Source organism: Erpetoichthys calabaricus, chromosome 3 (genome assembly GCF_900747795.2).
Source record: "Erpetoichthys calabaricus chromosome 3, fErpCal1.3, whole genome shotgun sequence".
NCBI classification, from domain to species: domain Eukaryota; kingdom Metazoa; phylum Chordata; class Cladistia; order Polypteriformes; family Polypteridae; genus Erpetoichthys; species Erpetoichthys calabaricus.
The window spans coordinates 149651657-149672132 of record NC_041396.2 but is presented as its reverse complement, the minus strand read 5'-3'; the positions used below and the strand labels follow the sequence as shown (position 1 = coordinate 149672132).

The 20476-nt window shown below is 35.9% G+C and overlaps 1 protein-coding gene across 10 annotated transcripts in view; it reads right to left on the bottom strand.

Moving 5' to 3' along the window:
• Positions 1 to 20476, bottom strand: part of LOC114648396 (pumilio homolog 2-like) — a 195043-nt gene that overhangs the window by 105516 nt on the left and 69051 nt on the right. For 9 of the 10 annotated variants that reach the window (XR_007934481.1, XM_028797401.2, XM_051924972.1 and 6 more), the window contains exons 6-7: positions 13094 to 13364; positions 2144 to 2249 (exon numbers count right to left, since the gene is read on the bottom strand). Coding sequence is in view for 9 of the 10 variants with exons in the window: in XM_028797401.2 (XP_028653234.2) it covers positions 2144 to 2249; positions 13094 to 13364 (377 nt within the window). In the remaining variant the exon portion in view is untranslated. The remainder of the gene's footprint in view (positions 1 to 2143; positions 2250 to 13093; positions 13365 to 20476) is intronic. The other variant, XM_051924967.1, reaches the window with a different exon arrangement.

The window sequence follows — 20476 nt, the reverse complement described above, 5'->3', positions numbered from 1 at the left end:
GTGGAATGGGCATTATAGGTATGTCAGGAGTCCACATTAGCAAAACCTCTTGAGGTTGGAAAATTGTATGTGCAGCTAAAATTTCGTTGAATTTGCTCATGTGATCTGTTGATAAATAATCATTATTTACCAACTCATTCATTGCAAAATCTGACAGTGGTAAGATCACTCCTTCCATAACACTAAACACAAACACTAAGTAGACACTAACACTAAAAAACGGCAACAACGCCGGGAAGAACACTAAATGAAATAAAGTAAAAGTCTACTAAACTTCTTTATTATAACTGCTTTATTATAGCAGGTGAGGGGACACTGGCACACGCTTGTTGTTGCCGCTCCTCCCTGTTAACAACACTTTTCGCCAAATTTGCCTTAATTCTGCACTTTCTTATGCTTGTTTTATTTCGTTTATTGTACGTATAGTTCGTGGATACAGCTGACTCAAATTGCATGGATTTGGCTTAATATTTACAGATTTTATGGACTCCACTTTACTGGGAACAGCTGAGTCTGTGGATCAAGGGACGAGATCTACGAACATTTCTTTGTACCTGGCGATCTAGCACCTCGGGATGATCTGTCTCCGTGATTATATTCGCTATGCTGATCTGCTCCCGTTTCATCTTACAGTACCCTACGACCGGGAAATGATCTGATGTTCATACTAACCTGGTTTATGGCTTATAGCTCCGGGGCGATCACGCCTGAAATTACCAAGCGTTACTGTTTATGGCTGTGTATTGGAACATCCAAATCCTGCTTCCTCCTCCTGCTGCTTGCTATCGCCGCTCACCCACGCTACCACACCCACCTGTCCTACCGGCTGCATTGTGCTGTGCTGCTTCTACACTGCTATCAGCTAAGTATCACTCACTATTTTAGCGCTTTGAGTACTGAGAAAAGCGCTATATAAATGTAATGAATTATTATTATTTATTATTAAACACTAAAGTACAAAAATGAAGTAGAAAGTAACACTAAACCGCAACACCGCCGGGAATACCGGCACACCGCGTCTACTAAACACTAAGAAACACTAAGTAGAAACACTAAAGGAAAAAATACTATTCAGTACGTACCGCGTCTACTGAACAGTAAATCAGTAAAGGTGAAAGGACGGCAAGACCGCGTCAGCTGCGGAGCTCAGCTCGGAGCAAAATGAGGTGAATGGGAGGAGAGATGATCACGTGACTCCAACACCCGCCTTAACTCTCCGTCCCTCCACAAACACACAAACACAGTCACATGGATCCCAAACTCTCCTTTATATATATATATAGATTATTATTATCATTTTAATCATCCTTTTTGATTCATACTACTTGAGGCTTCACACTAAGGAGCAGCAGTAATACGTGCCAAGTTTTTGTTTTCAGGCAGCAAGCTACTTAATCTTTAAACAACACTAGCTCATAGTATGTAGCTTACTGTATTTTATATGTCCCTTATTTTCAAATAATGTAAGGAAAAAACAATTTTTAATGTAAACTAAGAGTGAAATAATTTTACAGGAGTGGTTCAGCCCCAGGACCCCATGTGTATACAACTTTTTGTTCCAAACTTTTGTTTTTAAACTAGATTCCTACCGCAGTTAAGTGAACTTGTCATTTTCCCATTTCTGTGTGTTGGAATCAGTGTATAGTTTACATGGCTAACTTTGATATTTTTTTATTAAACTGTACCAAACATTGATGTATGTTACATGGGAATGGTTTTTAATTTGGTCTTTTTTTATCATTATTTATATGAATCAGCAAAAGACAGTTAAGCATTTAAAGCTATACAAAAAAAGCACAGATATTTGTATACGTCAATTTTAAAAATCTCACTGCTGTGCTTTTCTAAATACAAAATAAGTGAACAGAAAAAGAAAAGAATCTAATAAAACAACACCAATCAGAGATAAAATGACTCATTGATTGTGAAGTTGGTTGGAGCAAAAACCTGCAGCCACAGAGGTCCCCAGTATCACAGCTTTAGAACAAATTAACAACTGAAGAAACTAAATACCTTTTTAGGTGTTTCCAAGTTTTGGCATCTTTTAGATAAACAATCTGCATCTAGCAGTTTTATAAACTTACCATTTAAAATCAACAAACAAAGCAAGAAAAGAAGCAACTAAAAGAAAGACCAATCTCACCTATATGCTGCTGTTGTGCTGCTGCTGCTGCTGCAGCAAGGGCATACTGCTGCTGCTGAGCTGCTGTCAGCTGTTGAACAGTTAATGCATTCTGCCTCTGAAAAATCTGGAACAAATTATATAAAAATGGTTAAAATGTGATATGTTCTGTGTTTTAAAATTATTATATTTATAATGAGGTCAACTTTATTACTTTCTTGTGAATTAGGCCATTTTGGCAATGTAGTGTGTTTGGTTATCTAATAGTTTAGTTTTGCTTTACCAAAGGAAATCTATTTTCTGAGAGATGGGAGTGAAATGTTTCAGTTGTTATGTCCTAGATGTATTTCTAACTTTTTGACTATTATCTTTTTTGTTGCATTTACAAGATGTACAATGTTGCAGCACTGTCTCACTTTAAAATGTAGTACTACTCATTATAACAGATTTACATGTGTATGAACACAAATAATTGTTAATACTTTATGGGTCTTTGCATTTTTAACGTTACTGTCTTATAGAGATGTCACAAGAATTATATTTTGGTACTTATTCAGTACCAAAATTCTGAAAATAATGGTACCTTTTTTACAGTATTACTAGTACCAAGATCAAACAAGGTGTAATCATTTAGCTTGCATTGTTATGCATTTGTAAAAGGAGATTTAATAGCTTTAAACAGAATCCTATAAATCCTGATATATAAACTGAGAGTTTGAATTCATTTTCTGATTGTAATCAGCACCTCTACAAATGTCCATCAGAACAAGCATCCATCAAATGTTACAAACGCAACAGTGTGGTTCACTGAAAAAACCAGCCTTCAAAAGCAGGTTGTTACAAAAACATATAAAATATTCTGAATTATCTTGCAACTCACTAATTCAATAGAATATATATAGAATAATGTTTGAATTCTTAGATTGTGTATGTATTTTAAGCAGTATTTTTCAGCTACTGAAAAGAAAAACTCAGAATAAATTTAGAAAGGGCACAATATACAGTAAATCAGTTACTTTATGATGACTTCTTTCTGAATACAACACTATAAACTGTTCTTTTGTTGTCACACTGGTGGGATCCCCACTTCTGTCACACATTAAAGATCAAGCCCTGCATTAGCTTTTGATATTTATGAATGCCAAACTTGTTTACTTAAATGACAGTTGGGTACCTATTTCATAGATAAACCAGTATTTTAAAGCTTTTGTTACTGTTAGTATTTATATATTTTATATTGTACTATGAGAAAAAAGCATATTAATTGTTCACTCCAATAATGCAGGAAGGTAACTTAATAAAAAGCCAGTGAATAGGATTTCTGTTTTTGCTATGGTATTGAAACGTATCAAGCATCATGAAACTTCACTGTTTGCAAAGCACTTCGAGTAGTGAGAGAAAAAATATATAAATGTAAAGAATTATTAATTTACTATTACTATATTTGTAAATTTATGTATGCACTCTGAGCCTGCATTTTGAAGCCATAAACAAGAATATATTGAACTAAAATTACACATATAATGAAATTAATGAAGGCACTGCACTCCTTTTCATATTATCATCATGTTCGTCGCCAACAATAAAAAACCTCAATTACAGCAATATCAACAACGGAAGACCTGCTTTTCAGATTACATGAAGAGGGTTCCTTTTTCATTTGACAGGTCAAATGAAGAAGCTAATATTTAGACTGATATGTCTACATTTTATAAGGGTTTGCAGTTTAGTTCATAATTGGAATCATGCCCACTATTTAAAAATCCTTGACAGCTAATAAAGTGGGACAATCCCTTTGCACTTCCAAGTCCATAATCAAAAAATAAAGGCTTTCAGTAGTTTAATGTCACTATGCTAAGAATTGTTAAATATACTGATTCATGGGCTTGATGATGTGTAGAATCAGTGTTAAGACTGTTTAACTAGAGCCTTTCACTTTGTCATTAAGGGCAAAAGAGGAAATAAAAACTAGAATCATAAAATAAAAATGAAATCCATTTTTGCAATTTCATTTTCAAAGTCTACACACAAAAATGCTGAAAAAAAAAACAAAAAATGAAATAACACCATTTGCAATTTCATTTTCAGGCTGAACAGCAATGAAGCTACAGAAATGAAAAGTAAAACACAAATAAGCATGGGGGGCACCACCTGTTGCTCATTGAACTTTCATTTTCAAGTTCTCAACATGCAAATACTGTGGTTCATTGAGCAGGGCTTTGCACCTTGATTTCCCATAATTCTTTGTGCTTTGTAGCTGTTACCACTTTGAGGGATAAAACAACGACTGTTTAATTCACAGGATTTTGATCTTTTCACCTCTTTACTGTGAGTGTCACAGCAAAACTGTCTCTCAAAATATGAAGACCACACAATTGCAATTCTGAAGTAATTAATGTGCTATTTAATTATAATATCTAACATTACAAAAATCAGTACTTATTACATCATAATTTACATTTATCTATACTGAAGTGGAAACAGGATACTATGAAGTTTTTTCGTAGTATTATATAAATTTACCCCTGTACAGCTTTCATCCCCTCCCCCCCCATTCCTCTGTAGTTGAATATCAACAGCTTGCTACATATGTGGATCGAACGCCTCAAAACCTAGAAGCCTTATTGTTCATTTCGACAAATTACAATCTAAAGTAAATTTGATGTCACTTCTCAGACTGAAACAAGAGATTATATTTGAAAATAACCTCATTCGTATTTTCCCTGACTTCTCACCTTTAGCAATTGCTAAACATGCTGCATTTTACAGCATTAAACAGCACTTGCTCAAAACCGAAATCAGATAAAGGCTCTTGAATCCTGCTAAAGTGAGAGTGGATATTGAAGGCAAGTTCTAAATTTTTAGCTCTCTGAATGAAGCAGAAAAAGAGCTAAGAAAATTGATCCTTTTGAAACTTTTTGAAATATGATTGTGAGATACATTGTGTCCTGGCAAGGCAATAAAGATTTTACCTATAATTTGGTACATTTGCAATGAGATGTATGCAGTAATTATTCACTTCTTGGCAACTTTTATGTTTTAATTACAATTATAACCACCACCCCCACCCCCCCCCCCCCCCACCCCCCACCCCAAAGGGGACTGATCAGCATCATATCCTTGGATTATTGTATTAGGATTATACTATCATACGTTATCTGCTTTTCAATTGCTACTGTTTAACATCATTCGCTGGGCTTACTCTTTTGGGACTGTTTAAGATTATACACTAGGTTTACAGTATAGTATATGGACTGTATTGGCAATACATCTCTCTAATCTTTCTACGCCGCTGCTGGGGGGGTTTGTTTTGTATTGGACATGCTCCGTCTCTAGACATGTCAGAGGACTAAGTCTAGTTTCATTTGGGGAGGCAATATAGGGGGGTGGGAGTGGGAGAGAGCTATTTCTAATCTATCCTTTTCACTCCCACAATTGTAACTGCCAACACAAAAATAGGCTTTATAGGCATAACTCCTGGCAAAATTGGAAATCAAGGTTAAAACTATCTTATGTAATAATGTACAACCTTAATTTAAGACTATAAAATGCCAACAAAAGTTCAGTGAACTCTGTGAACTGGATGTCAAAGGTCTTGATCACGAATTAAAGAGGAATAAAGTATTCCCTTACCTAACATGTCTAAACAACAAGACAGTATTTTTACAGGATTCTCACTTATTAAGCAAGGATCAGTTTCAGTTGCAAAGAGATTGGACTGGCCTGTGACGGTGTGGGTTGGCTCCTTGCTCCCTCTTCATTTTTGGGAGACTCTTGAACACGACACTGTCAGTACCGTAACCAAGATGGCAGATGAGGACAATCACACATGAAGCAAGGGGATGGTGTAAAGTGCTCAAGTGCTTTTATTAAAACAGTCAAACAACAGTGTTCAAAATGTTCCGTAAATAAATAATCCATAAAAACAAAGGTGAGGTGGAGGTTAAAAATTTAAAAAAAAAATAAATCCATTAAAATCAGAGGTTAAAACACAGGCACAGAAATAAACTGGAAAGCAAGCAGGTATCAAAGCTAACCAAAGCAATTACTAGAATAGATGAAGAACATGCCAGGTGTCCAAGTGAGGCTTTTCATAGGCTCTGCATTCAGAGCTCAACCTCTTAACAACTAAGGAAACTGAACAACTCATTTTTAAATCAAAACATCATTACTATGAACATGGAGAGAAAGCTAATAAGCTCTTAGCTCAACAAATCCACAAGCAAGAAGTTCGCAATGCAATCCCAGCAATTACCAACACAAATGGAGACATAATCATTGACCATAAAAATATAATGCACACATTTAAAGACTACTATAAATCCTTATATTCTACTGAGTTTAAAGAAGACAAGACACAATCTAATGCATTTCTGGATGCTTTACACATACCACAAATAGATACTCTTAGTGCAGAGGAATTGGATAAACCTCTAGCGCTACCAGAATTACTAGCTATAAAGTCACTTCAGAGTGGGAAAGCAGCAGGCCCCGATGGCTACCCTCCCAAAATTTAAAAGAATTTCTCCACTCAGATAGCTCCCCTTCTATTAGCAACACTAACAGAAGCTAGAGACAATAAAATTCTACCTCATACTTTTCGTCAAGCATCAATCACCGTCTTTCCTAAACAAAATAAGGATGTATTACAATTTGCATCATACAGACTAATTTCACTTCTGAATAATGATGTTAAAATACTTTCCAAAGTCCTAGCTAGAAGGATGGAGAAAGTGCTGTCTTCAGTAATATCACAAGATCAAACTGGATTTATTAAAGGCCAACATTTAGTGTCCAATCTTCGACACCTGTTTAATGTAATATACTCACCCGCAAAGTCAAATATCCCAGAGATTTTATTATCCTTCGATGCAGAAAAAGCATTTGATATGATTGAATGGAACTACCTTTTCACTACATTGGAGAAATTTGGGTTTGTCCCAAACATTTGTGCATGGGTTAAACTACTATATACCAATACAGAAGCTTCAGTTTGTATTAACAACATTAATTCAGACTACTTTAAACTAGAACGTGGAACCAGACAAGGATGACCCTTGTCACCACTACTTTTTGCAATCGCCATTGAGCCACTGGCAGTTCACTTTTTCGAAATGCTTATGAAATGCTTATGAGATAAAGGGGATTATCAGATTAGGACTTGAACAGAAAATTTCTTTATATGCAGATGATGTGGTACTGTATATACTGTATCAGACCCACAAAATACTGTGCTTACAGTCCTAACAGCACTAACAGAATTCCAAAACATTTCTGGTCTCAGAATTAATTTGAACAAAAGTGTGCTCTTTCCAGTAAATTCTCAAGCACACAATATTAGATTGGACACCTTCCCTTTTATCATCGCAGATCAGTTCAAGTATCTAGGGGTAAACATCACAAGTAAACAAAGCTCTTTATCAACAAAATTTTGCTGTTTGTATGGAAAACAATCAAGACAGACATGCATAGATGGTCAACCCTTCATCTCACTTTAGCTGGAAGAATTAACATTGTTAAGATGAATATCCTCCCTAAGCTTCTCTTTTTTTTGAAAATATTCCAATATACATCAATAAATCGTTCTTCAAGAAATTAGATTCAACCATAACCACATTTATTTGGAATTCAAAACATCCACGTATCCAAAGAGCGACCCTACAAAGGCCAAAGGCAGAAGGTGGCATGGCTCTGCCTAACTTTCAATTTTACTACTGGGCAGCAAACATACAACATATAAAAACCTGGACATTGACAAAAATAGATAAACATTTGCAGGCTTGGTCTGCAATAGAAATAGAATCCTGCAGTTCATCTTTATATTCCTTGCTTTGCGCCCCAATAAATGCATATTATCGCCAATATACTAATAACCCAAAAGTGCTTCACTCACTCAGAATATGGAACCAATGTAGGAAACATTTTAAGATAGAGAATCTTTCATCGGTGGCACCACTGCACGAGAACCACCTTTTTCAACCATCGCAAACATATGCAGTTGTTTTTAATGTTTGGAAAACATTTGGGATTAAATCACTTAGAGATCTGTACATAGACAATGTCTTTGCATCCTATGAACAATTACATTCTAAATTTAACTTTCCAGCAACACATTTCTTTCAATCTCTTCAAATTAGAAACTTAGTTAAACAGAACCTACCCAATTTCCCTCATCTCCCACCTCCCTCTATGGTAGAAATATACTCATCAGTTTCAAAGGCTTAGACAGAATCTCTGAAATAGATGAAACCATTTTACAGTCCCTCCCTTTCAAAGATCCAAGAGGACAATGGGAAAAGGATCTCTCCCTCAACATATCAGAACAGGAGTGGAAGGTTGCAATGCAGAGAATTCACTTGAGCTCCATATGTGGCAAAGCATACAATTATTCAACTAAAAATTATATATCGAGCATATCTTTCTCGCTTAAAATTATCCAAAATGTTTCCAGGGCAAGATCCAACCTGCGAACGCTGCAATCAAGTTCCAGCCTCACTGGGTCACACGTTCTGGGCCTGCACCAAACTAACATCATTTTGGACCAAGATTTTTAAATGCCTTTCAGACAGCCTTGGTGTCACAATCCCTCCTAATCCACTAACAGCTGTGTTTGGTCTACTTCCAGAGGTGCTTAAAGTGGAGAAGGACAAATAAACTGTAATTGCCTTTACTACACTATTGGCATGTAGACTTACCTTGCTCAACTGCAAGAATCCTAACTCTCCCCTTTTAAGTCAATGGGTAACTGATGTTATATATTATTTGAAATTGGAAAAAATAAAAGTCTCACTTAGAGGATCTGTGCAGAGATTTTTCCAAACCTGGCAGGATCTAATCAATAACATTTTAGAATAAGCTTTTAAAGCACTGAGGAAGTAGATTATCTCCCTTTTTTGTCTTCTCCATTTATCTATATTCACTTATTACTCTATTTGCTTATTTTTACTAGGTTTACATTTTATTCTGCTGGCCATGCTCTCTTTCTCAGGGGTGAGGGTTGATTTGTTTTGCAATCCTATTCTTGTAAAATTGATGTATTTGTATGGAATGTTTTGTGATTTCAATAAAATCAATAAAAATTATTATAAAAAAAAAAAAACACAGGCAGGAAATTTTGCTAGAAACACTAGCCTCAATGCCCCTTTAAAACCAACTCCTCCTACTTGTCTAACCCCTTCCCAGATCTTGCAGACCAAGGAAAAGTCTACCAGCAGACGCAAACAATCTTTTGTCCTGGCTTGTTTCCCCATCACCACTTCCTCAGCGTTCCACAGAGGAGACACAGAGCACTGCTCTGCCTGTACCGCTGCCAGTCCCATCAGCTCCTCCTGGCAAGAGCACATTTCTGAGCCCAATGGTCGCTCCTGCTACTTGGTCACTCAGCAGGTGCAACCGTTCTGGGGCTCCATACCCATACATCTGCTTCTTTTCCTCACACAGGCTCGCTCTCTCTCTCACTCCTACCTTTCGTCTTCCTTTCTTTAACCTCCATTCGCTCTTGGTCTTTTCTTTACTTCAGTTCCATCTCCCCTCTCACACTCACACTTCCCTTTTTAAACGCTGGAACATGGCACAGCCACGGCAATCAGCAGCTCCTGGTACCAATTAGGGGTGCGGGTGAACCTGCACCTGTGCACTAAATGCAGGTCCATTGTGCACAGGAACCGCTCTCGCCATGCTATCACTCCCTCACCTGAAGACGGGGTGAAAAAGCCAATCAGCCGCGGACTTCACTTTACCACATGGCCAAATATTCCACTCCAGCAATAAAGTAAACTAGAGGTGTGGGAATCTTAATACATAAAAACATTTCATTTGTAGTATCAGATGTAGTATATGACCCTGAAGGGCAATATGTGATTGTGATGGGTAATTTATTTAATTATAAAGTGATTTTGATAAATATTAATGCACCCAATGTGGATGATAGAGACTTCATCCAAAACCTATTTGCATCCATTACTAATGTGAACACTCTAAATTTAGCTTCCCATCAACACAATTTTTCCTCTATTTCCAAATTAGAATATTTGCTAAATGGAAACAACCCAATTTTCCCTCACTTCCCATCTATTTCTATTCCAGAAGAAATATTGATTAGTCTTAAGACTCGGACAGCATTTCTATAATAGATATAAATATTTTAAAGTCCCTTCCTTTCAAAGATCCCAGAGTACAGTGGGAAACGATCTCTTACTTGACATTTCAGAAAAGGAGTGGAAAGCAGCCACGCACAAAATTTACTCTAGCTCCGTATGCACAATGCATATAATTATTCAACTTAAAAACTTTTATCAAGCACATTTATCTCATTTAAAATTGTCCAAAATGTTTTCAGGGCAAAATCCAACCTGTGAACGTTGCAATTGAGCTCCAGCCTCACAAGGCCACATGTTTTGGGTGTGTACCAAATTAACATCATTCTGGAATTGAATTTAGTCTTGTTAAGATTGGCTTGATTGTATGGAGTGTTGCTTGTTTTTAATAAAATCAACAAAAAAAAAACCATGAATTAAACACAGTCGAAGTGAGAGGTATCCTATCACTTGAAGTGACTACGGCTACGAAGGACAAAGAATTGTGGGAAGTCAAGGTGCAAAACCCCGCTCACTGACCCACGCTGTTTGCATGTTGAGAACCTGAAAATGAAAATTCAATGAGCGGAAGGTGACACTAGTGCTTATTTGCATTTTATGTTTCATTTTTGCAGCTTCATTGATGCTCAGGCTGAAAATGAGGTTGCAGATGGTGTCAATTTATTTTATTTTTAATTTCCGAAGCATTCATGTGCATAGACTTTGAAAATGAAACTGCAAAAGAGATTGTATTTTCATGTCATAATTTTTAATTTCATTTTATGTGGGAGGTAATTTCTGCAAAAAATGAAAAAGACAAAAGCTGAAAACAAATGTTTTCTGTGATTTCCGATCAAGTCTTTTATAGTAAAGATAGGCTAATTTACATCAGCAGCTGATCAATTGGAGCATCACTAGATGCCTCTTGCTACAAGCTATGAGACTTGTATATTTAATCTAAATATAAATAAAAAAGCACACAGTTACATTTGGAAATATGTGCAAGCAGGTACGTTAAAACAACACACTTATAGTAAAGATTCTTTATTTATCCAGCAAAGTGGAAACAGTTACCTACTTGTACAAGTTTTTGAACACTTGAAAACTGATTCACACTGAATTAAGAGTTTAAACACTGATGTAATCAAGGAGAAATGAAGACACAAAATACCCAATATCAAAACACAGGATGTGTTTGGCTGCATTGTTTACTGTACAAGGTCCTGAGAAAATTTTGTTTACTTCTTTTCTAAATGGCCAAAACATATTTTGGTATGAACTGCAATGAAACTCTGCAAGCAAAAGAAAAGGAAGCTAATATCCTTTTTTAAAAAAAAAAATTAAGAGTATGTTGAGAATCAGAAGGTGTTGTCTCCCCAACCGTAAGACTAATTAACATGGAAAATTTTTAGTAGTTGAGAAGTGAACAGTATTCAAGCATATAACCCCAAGAATTTTAAACAAGCATTTTTTTATCAAAAAAAAAAGTCTTAAATATGGCAAAGTCTAATCTTGGAATATGGTTGATAACCCTATACTAAACATAATGGCTTATCTCACAAGGTCTTACCCACAGCTAAATTTAGATTATGGAAAAATAAGTACAGTATATTACCACGTATTTACCCCCAGTCATACTATTGAGGCAGCTGAAATCATTCAAATCTATTTTGACATTAAAATAGATTTGCGCATAATTTTGTCTAGATTTTGTTTATGTTATTATGTGTAATATATTTAGGTATTTTTATTACAGCATCTATGAGATTTCAACGTTATCTTTAAACGTTAAGCTGCCTATTCAATTTTAGGTCACATTCAATGACAAAATGATTTGTGAATTAATTACAGTATGCATGACAATACTTTGAGGAAGATACAGAAAAACTGAAAAGTTCACCATTTAAACCAACTAAATTTTCAAGATTGAAAAAGTATAAAAATTCTAAACAATTTATTTTCACACACAGAGTCACTTAAGGGGTTTATGCACCAAGTCATGTGAGATGATTGTATTCTCCTTTGGCTCAAACTGACTAAAATGATCACATGAAATAGCAGTGTGCCTAGGTTCCAGCTGCAGGAGTGTTGTGCCTAATGCTAGTGTTCTACCACTCAATATTACCTGGGCCTTATACACCAACTGGTTTTCAAGTTCAGTCCTGGAGGCCAAATGTGGCTACAAGATTCTATTCCAAATAATTCTGCCATTACATAATGAAGCAAGCTGTTACTTCCCAATTTTTATGTTTTAGTGTCAATCCAAAAATTCTAAAACTTTGTGTGCTAAATTTTAATTAGTATTTAGCAAGCAATAATACAAGTGAAATTAGATAATTTAGCATTTTTATCTTGGATTTTAAGTTTATCATCATTATGATTTCATTTCTGGTGTTACGGTTATGTAGACTGTTAAAATTAATGACCTTGTTAGCGGATCAAACATCTGCAATTTTTCAGCATTGAGTGTTGCTTGCCTCTGTTTCTACTTCACCCCCTGTTATCTGCCATTATAGTAGTATACAATTAAATGAACAAAGTCTACAACAAAAGGGAAATAACAAAAGTATTAAAGGGATGGTAAAAATACTAAGCAATTCTGACATCACTGTAATTTTCTGAAAGCAAAATATGAGAAGAGGAAGAAAAAAAAAAGGTATAATATGAGGCAGGATAAGACAATGACCAAATGACTGTGAAACTGATTGGAACAACAACCTGCATTCACAAGGAGACCCTAGGACTGAACTTGACAAGCACTGATGAAAGCCATGCAGAGAGTTCAGTTGGCCAGTTAGTACAGCCAAAGGAGAAATCACTTAGCTTAAGCAACCAATAAGAAGATACCTTTTTTTATAGTCTGTTCATTCTGAGTTCTGCAACATAGACCACAAACCTGTTGCTGGGAGTTGTAGTCGAAGAGTCCCATGGCGGCCCCTGATGAATCCATTTGCATTTGGTTTCCTGGATAATCAAACTGTAAAGATTCAATGCCAGCTTGTTCAATGGTGTCCACATTTTGTGCTTCGGTGTTCTGAAACTCATCAGCACTATGCTTGTTGCCAGAAGAGTTTGTATGTGAAGTCATTATGTCAGAATTTATCTGACCCAGACCCAAGCATTCTGTTCCCTCTGTTGGAGAACCCTGTCGACTTCCAGGTAACCTGCTGGGGAGAAAAAAAATAAATTAATAAGTTCTGTCTTAAAAATTCCCAATATACCTAATGAAGATTGGAGAAAAAAAAATGGAGCACATTTTTAAATCGTCTCGGGTAGCTCTAGCAACATCTTTTGTACATTTTTAAAAGACTTACAGAATCACTGAGCATTTACTGTTTACATACAAATTTCTGCCAACCCATTACCAAGTACAGTTAATCCAACTCTGGATTGCAGGGTCCTGAGCCCATTAATATTTTTTAGCTTCCTGATGCTAACATATAGAACTTTCTTCAGAACATGACAAAATTCAACTTAACATTTGTAACAGTGAAGGGAAGGATGCCCAAAACAATACACTGCTGGAAGCAGCACTTATTTTACTTTTCTCTTATTAATACTTAACATACAACCAGATAAATTAAGATGCAGGGTAAAGTATAAAGAGCTATGTTAAGAGAACAAAGGGGAGAGAAAGACCTTAAAGAAAGAGAAAAGACCCTGAAAGAGTTGCTGATATATAGATTAATGTCAATGTTGTGGTATGGCCTGTCACAGCTTGACAACGAAGAGATGGACGCAGGGCATAACCAGTTGATTTTGCTTGATGGAGCACCTAACCCAGCCCTATGTAAATATGCAAGTGAAAGTGGGAGGTGAAAGCTCCTCACAAATAACTGCCAATGTAAAACCAAGAGGGTCCATTCTCATTTCCATTAAAAACACCATGCGCCATCTCAGTGCTTAACACTGACAAGGAATGCCATCAAAGCTACCAGAGGACATCATGGAAGATGGCATGGATGAGGTTTCCAAGTTGAAGATACTGATTAAAAAAAAGCTTGGGATGGATATAAACAAAATAAATGGTAAAATAACTGAGCCTGGATATGAAAGATCAAGAGGCATGATTCATTAATAGATTTAATGTGAAGCTCAACATAAATTTAGGAAAAATGGACAACAGTAGAGAGAAAAAAAATAGGAAATTTGAAAATTAAAAATAAAATGAACATATAGAAAATAAAATGAACACATTTTGGAGTTCACCTGGAGTAGTTAAAGCATGCTTACAACCAATATTCAAAAAGTGGAATAAAACAAAATAGCTGCCAATAAAAGAATAACTGCTTTAGAAGCCAAATATAATACACTCTGCAATAAATTCATCGAGTCTGAAGGCAGATGTAGATGGAAAAACATCCGAAACGGAAAAACATCCGAATTGTGAGACACCCTGAAACTCTACAAAAGTCCTAATCCAGGGAATATTGTAGAAGAAATTCTCTCTAAAGTTATTGGAGAGGACATCAAAGCAGAAAAGTTTAAAATTTACTGTTTGCTAAGAAAAAAAGTCTTTGATGGATGAAAAGACATACATCAGATAGACAGAGAGACCTCTATCATACAGCACTGATGCAAAGCGGATATCAGATACTGCCTTTTTTTCCCCAGCTAGACTCAAAAGATAAGGTTGATGATCACTTCTATAATTATACTGTTCCAGAGGAAGCAGTAAAAGGTTTAAAAAAAATGAGTCCCAAAGTCAAGACTTGACACTTCAGCTAGTGGGAATTCAAAGAAGAATGTCATCAATGTGAGTGTGTTTGATTTATATGCTAGTCACATGTACAAAAATTGCTATAAACAGGCTTTCATTATTTTATCAAATTTTGATGTTTTGATATTATTATTATAACAACATACATAGGATATAAAGATATTTAGTGCATGCATATAGTTAATTAAGTACATGGCTTGTAGTGCATAGTAGTAGATTTTAGTAGAATTTGAGAATATCTACAGTTTCACGTAAAAGCCTAAACAACCCTGGCCAAATTACATACACAGCTTTTAAATATAAAGAGAAGACTCTGACTTGCAGGTCTAACAAGTTGAGTGGAAGGATAAAAGCTATTGCTAGAATTGTAAAAAGTTTTAGAAAACCCCCATTTTTCCAGTTTTTATTGAAATTTACACAGTTTCATTTCTTAATGTACTCTGAAATTAAAGCACAGAAAGCGAGACATGCTTACTTGAAGCAGTTGTGTGTGGGGCACCTATTACATAAGATGTTGACTGTTAGAAATTTCTCTTCCGATTCTGTTGTGGAATTAGGTCTATAGAACCTGTTCATGCCAGTTTCTTCCAGCTTCCAAATTTCCTTTTGAATGTGTATGAAATCGTACTCACATCTTAGCCTTCCTTTCAATTTCTATATAGGCAAAACCGACACTTTTTCTTTGTTAATTTCCCTTTTCTTGTCATGATAGCAATATACCACTTCCCGAAGAGCAATATCGTCCCCATAATATTTCAAAGGGTGTAGCAAGACAGTTTGATCCAACACTGCTTTTATATAGACAGAGGGTTTATAAGTAATCAATGGAAGTTGGGATACCTGTAGGAATTGTTTATATCAACGTTAAAGGCTTAATTAACTTCCACTGCTACAGAAAATCTGTAGGCGTTAACCCATTACTTGTTCCCTGAAAAAGACCTTTTTGTATTACTCTGGCAATAATAGTAAACACAACACCAACAGCAAAATAAATAAATAAATAAAAATAAACCTACAATGATGGCATTTTTATGAAAATATTAATTCACAGTAACTATTTCCTGAACTAAAAAAATTGTAAAAATGATAGACAGATAGACAGACAGATAGATAAAGACAGTAAATGTGAAATTTTCAAAAGGTTGGGCACCCTACAAAGTCAGTACTTAGTAAACCCTTTTTGCAAAAAAAAATCATAGTTTACAAACATATATTGTACTCAGCTATGAATCTAGCAGTTCTTGTTTTGGAAATTGCATAGCAATGTATATTAGTAACACACACAATTATTTCCTTTTTTCTGTTTTGATATAATAAGAGAAAATTTACAATATATAGACTATTTGTTGTATAAGTTTTTAATACACATCAAATATCACTTCTGTAATATAATTTGGATGTTGGGAGAATTTAATTACATTCGAATTGCACTGTGTTTGTTTTGCTCATGCCTTGACTGTAATACATGATTTCGACATCTTTGAGGTAATTACGGTCAGGGTCCACATCCAACCTTTTTAAACCAAAGTATCTCCAGACAACAGACACGGCTCCTTTATTCGGCAAAAGTTCTTCTGTGTCATCATGTTCAACTTTATCGTCTGCTACATCTTCAGTTTCAGAATGTTTTCTGTCAATTTTCACCGTTCAATACCTCCACTAACGCATGTACTCCGTAGCATGCCTGTTTAGCGGTGCAGCAGTGAAAAAGGTCCCCTCTAAACAGTTTCCCGCTGTGCCACGTTTCGAACGTTGTTTAGGCTATTTAAACCAGTGTTGCGGTATAAGAAAAAATCCATATTATAACAAAAATAAAAAACGTTTTTTGATATGAACCGGTATACCGCTCAGCACTAGTCACAGGGGTGGACAAATCGATAGTCTTGATGCTGGACTACCAGCTTTTAATTCCAGACAACCAAACTACAGACTCACAAAGTCGGGCAGGCTGCTTGATGTTTTTGTCGTTTAGTTCATACAACTTTTTCTTAATTCAAGACTATCTCAAAAAAACAAATGACCTAATTCTTCATGTATGATCTTAACTTGTGAGGTACTTCTAAAGGCCACTGGCATCCAACCAACACACACATCCAATAATGTAAGGTACAAGGCAAGCAAAAGAAAAAAGTGTTACCTTTAACACTAGAATTACCAGAGCCTATGAAAAAACTCGTAGATCCGGCCCACCTTAAATCGCTTCTTAAAACTGTTCTCACCTCTCCGCTAGCGTCTTTTGTCATCTAAATGTACTGATAAAGACAAGCGTCAGGCAGCCGGCTATTCCATCCCCCCACCGACTTAGAACATGCAGGAACTTCTCCCAGCTCATGCCTTGATTGATTGTTTGGGAGTGAAGTGGAGTTTTAGAGTGGAAATAATAGATCGTTATTTGGAACACACGCAGTTCATGTGTGTTCCATTTCTACCGCAATCTGTGTAAACACATTGTTAAAACAGAAACTTTTTCATATTTTAGTAATAAATGTTAAAAAATTTTGGCATAAACTATAGAATGTGTGAAGCATGAAGTCCAAACATCAAATAAACACTTTCACTAAAGGTACAAAGCAATAATACAACTGTTTCCTTGGCTTAGCGGTAAGATGTGCTAACTCACAACCCTTCTGGTTTGCCGTGCCTCAGAGACACCTGTTCAATTCCCCGCTGGGGAGAAAGCGGTATTTTTTTTCTTTTTAACCTCAAACGGACATAAAATTTATAAATTGGTATGCACTGTCAGTTAATGAGATTGTTATATTTTCATGTGGGATGCTCCTTTTAAAATATTTTTTAACAATTGAGACTGCAATTAACATGAACAAGTGTCCTTTTAACTGTTATTTTTAAGATCCATAACACACAGACAGACAGAACACTGCTTAATAGAGAGACAGACAGGCACAGAAGTCACTAGATATATAAATAAACAGGGAAGGCACATGTACTGAAAGAAAAAAAAGATCAACATGTGCGTTGTTCCAGCTGCACTGAATAAGCTCACGCGCTCTAACATCACCCCTCCCCCGCGATCTGACTCTAAGTAACTCCACAAGTACAAACGCAAACCAAGTGTAATCAGGAGTCTCCAGTTCGATCCCCACTCACTCCTATATTTGCCTTTTTCAGTAGTAAGCTGCTCTTTGTTAATATTATACAGCACACACATACACTTGGTTTGCATCTGTACTTGCGCTGTTACTTAGAGTCAGATGGAGGGGGGCTGGGTGGGTTAGAACGCATGAGCTTATTCAGTGCAGCAGGAACAATGCACATGTTGATCTTTTTTTTCTTTCAGTACATGTGCCTTCCCTGTTTATTTATATATCTAGTGACTTTTGTGCCTGTCTGTCTCTCTATTACGCAGTGCTCTGTCTGTCTGTGTGTTATGGATCTTAAAAATAACAGTTAAAAGGACACTTGTTCATGTTAATTGCAGTCTCAATTGTTAAAAAATATTTTAAAAGGAGCATCCCACATGAAAATATAACAATCTCATTAACTGACAGTGTATACCAATTTATAAATTTTATGTCCATTTGAGGTTAAAAAGAAAAAAAAAAAAATTACCGCTTTCTCCCCAGTGAGGAATCGAACCTGGGTCTCTAAGACACAGCAAATCCTAACCGCTGGGAGGTAGCACTTCTTACCACTACGCCACGGAAACTATCATAACATGCTTGAACCTTTTGTAAAAGTGTTTATTTGATGTTTGGACTTCATGCTTCACACATCCTATAGTTTATGCCTAAATGTTGTAACATTTATTACTAAAATATGAAAAAGTTTCTGTTTTAACAATGTGTTTACACAGATTGCTGTAGAAACAGAACACACATGAACTGCATGTGTTCCAAATAACGATCTATTATTTCCACTCTAAAACTCCACTTCACTCCCAGACAATCAATCAAGGCATGAGCTGGGAGAAGTTTGTGTACATTCTAAGTCGGTGGGGGGATGGAATAGCCGGCTGCTTGAAGCTTGTCTTTATCAGTACATTTAGATGACAAAAGACGCTGGCGGAGAGGTGAGAACGGTTTTAAGAAGCGATTGAAGGTGGGCCGGATCTACAAGTTTTTTCGTAGGCTCTGGTAATTCTAGTGTTAAAGAAACTAGGGCAGTGAGGGCAAGAATGAGAAATGCTAATCACATTCTCTTGTCGTTTACCAATATATAAATAAGGTAATAACGCATGCTTTGTTATGGATTAAAACAGAACAGTGTGAACCATTTCATTAATGTTTCAGTACAAGTTACAAGTCAAAGGAATCATAATTAAAAGCAATATTACGACAAAAACAAATGGAAAATACATTTTCAAATAAACTGGAGGAACATTTTTAACAGATTAAATACAGATACTCAACAAAGTAGTGAGGTCTGCAGGGAGGGGACAGCATCACAAACAAGTTAGAGAATGTATCATGCTTTATATAGAAAACATTCAGAAACCACATAAAAGAATGGCCCTGTTTTTAAGAATTAACTTAAAGACTGAAGACATGACAAAAGCACAGTGACATTATACTGTTCATTATACTAGTCAGCCTGCAAGACCTGATAAATGTTGGCACAGTGAGGAGACATTTAATGACATGTTCAAAATGGAAATCATAGGACTGTACTCTGTTACAAGGAGATCTTGCCATATGCAGTCAGAAAAAGGACACACAAGGAATCTCATAAAAAAGATGCCCACCATTAACCGATATGCACCTTTACTCTCCTAACAGAAAATAACACCTCTTTCTATGGTATATTGGAGGTTGTGAAAAAGCTCCTGGCTATAAGCCCAAACAATGCTAAGTGTGAATATGCTTTTTCATGCTTAAACCTCACCTTTACTAACATGAGAACCCACATAATGGCCCAAGCATGATAGATTTCAATGTAGTTGAACACAGGGATGACTACCTGTGGTTTACTTAAGATGTATAGCACTGTAAAGGACATACTGAACCCTCAGAATACCCCTGAAGGTGAAACTGGTGATGTTTTTGAGAGAGAAAAATTTGGGAATACAATATTAATGCAATGTCCAATTCATTTTTGCTAAAATATTTTTGTGTACATACCATAAATACCATAAATCAACATGATGTATTCCTTTAAAAAAATCAACTGTTTCCTGAATATTTTCTCAAAACAAGTAACACCTGAAAAAAGGAGAAGGTGACCACCACTGCAAGCTAAACCCACGCCCCAAACTTAACATAAGCATGGTCATGAGGTTTGCAAATCTGGTAGTCCAGCAGAAAACTTCCCTAATTCAACCTAACAAGTTTCCAACTGTGTCCTTGTTGAACTTATTTTAAAACAGTAGTCTCAACTCACTGTGCTAATTCATTTCATAATTTTAAACACTTCAATCATGTCTCCTCTGAAAAGGTTCAGCTCTTTAAATCTTTCCTCATAACTCATCCCCTGTAGCCCTGGAATCAGCCTAGTCATTCTTCTCTGGACTTTTTCTTTTTTTTTTAGCCTGCAGACCAAAACTGTACACAATACTCCAGAGGAGGTCTAACCAGTGCTTTACGAAGCGTGAACATAACAGTC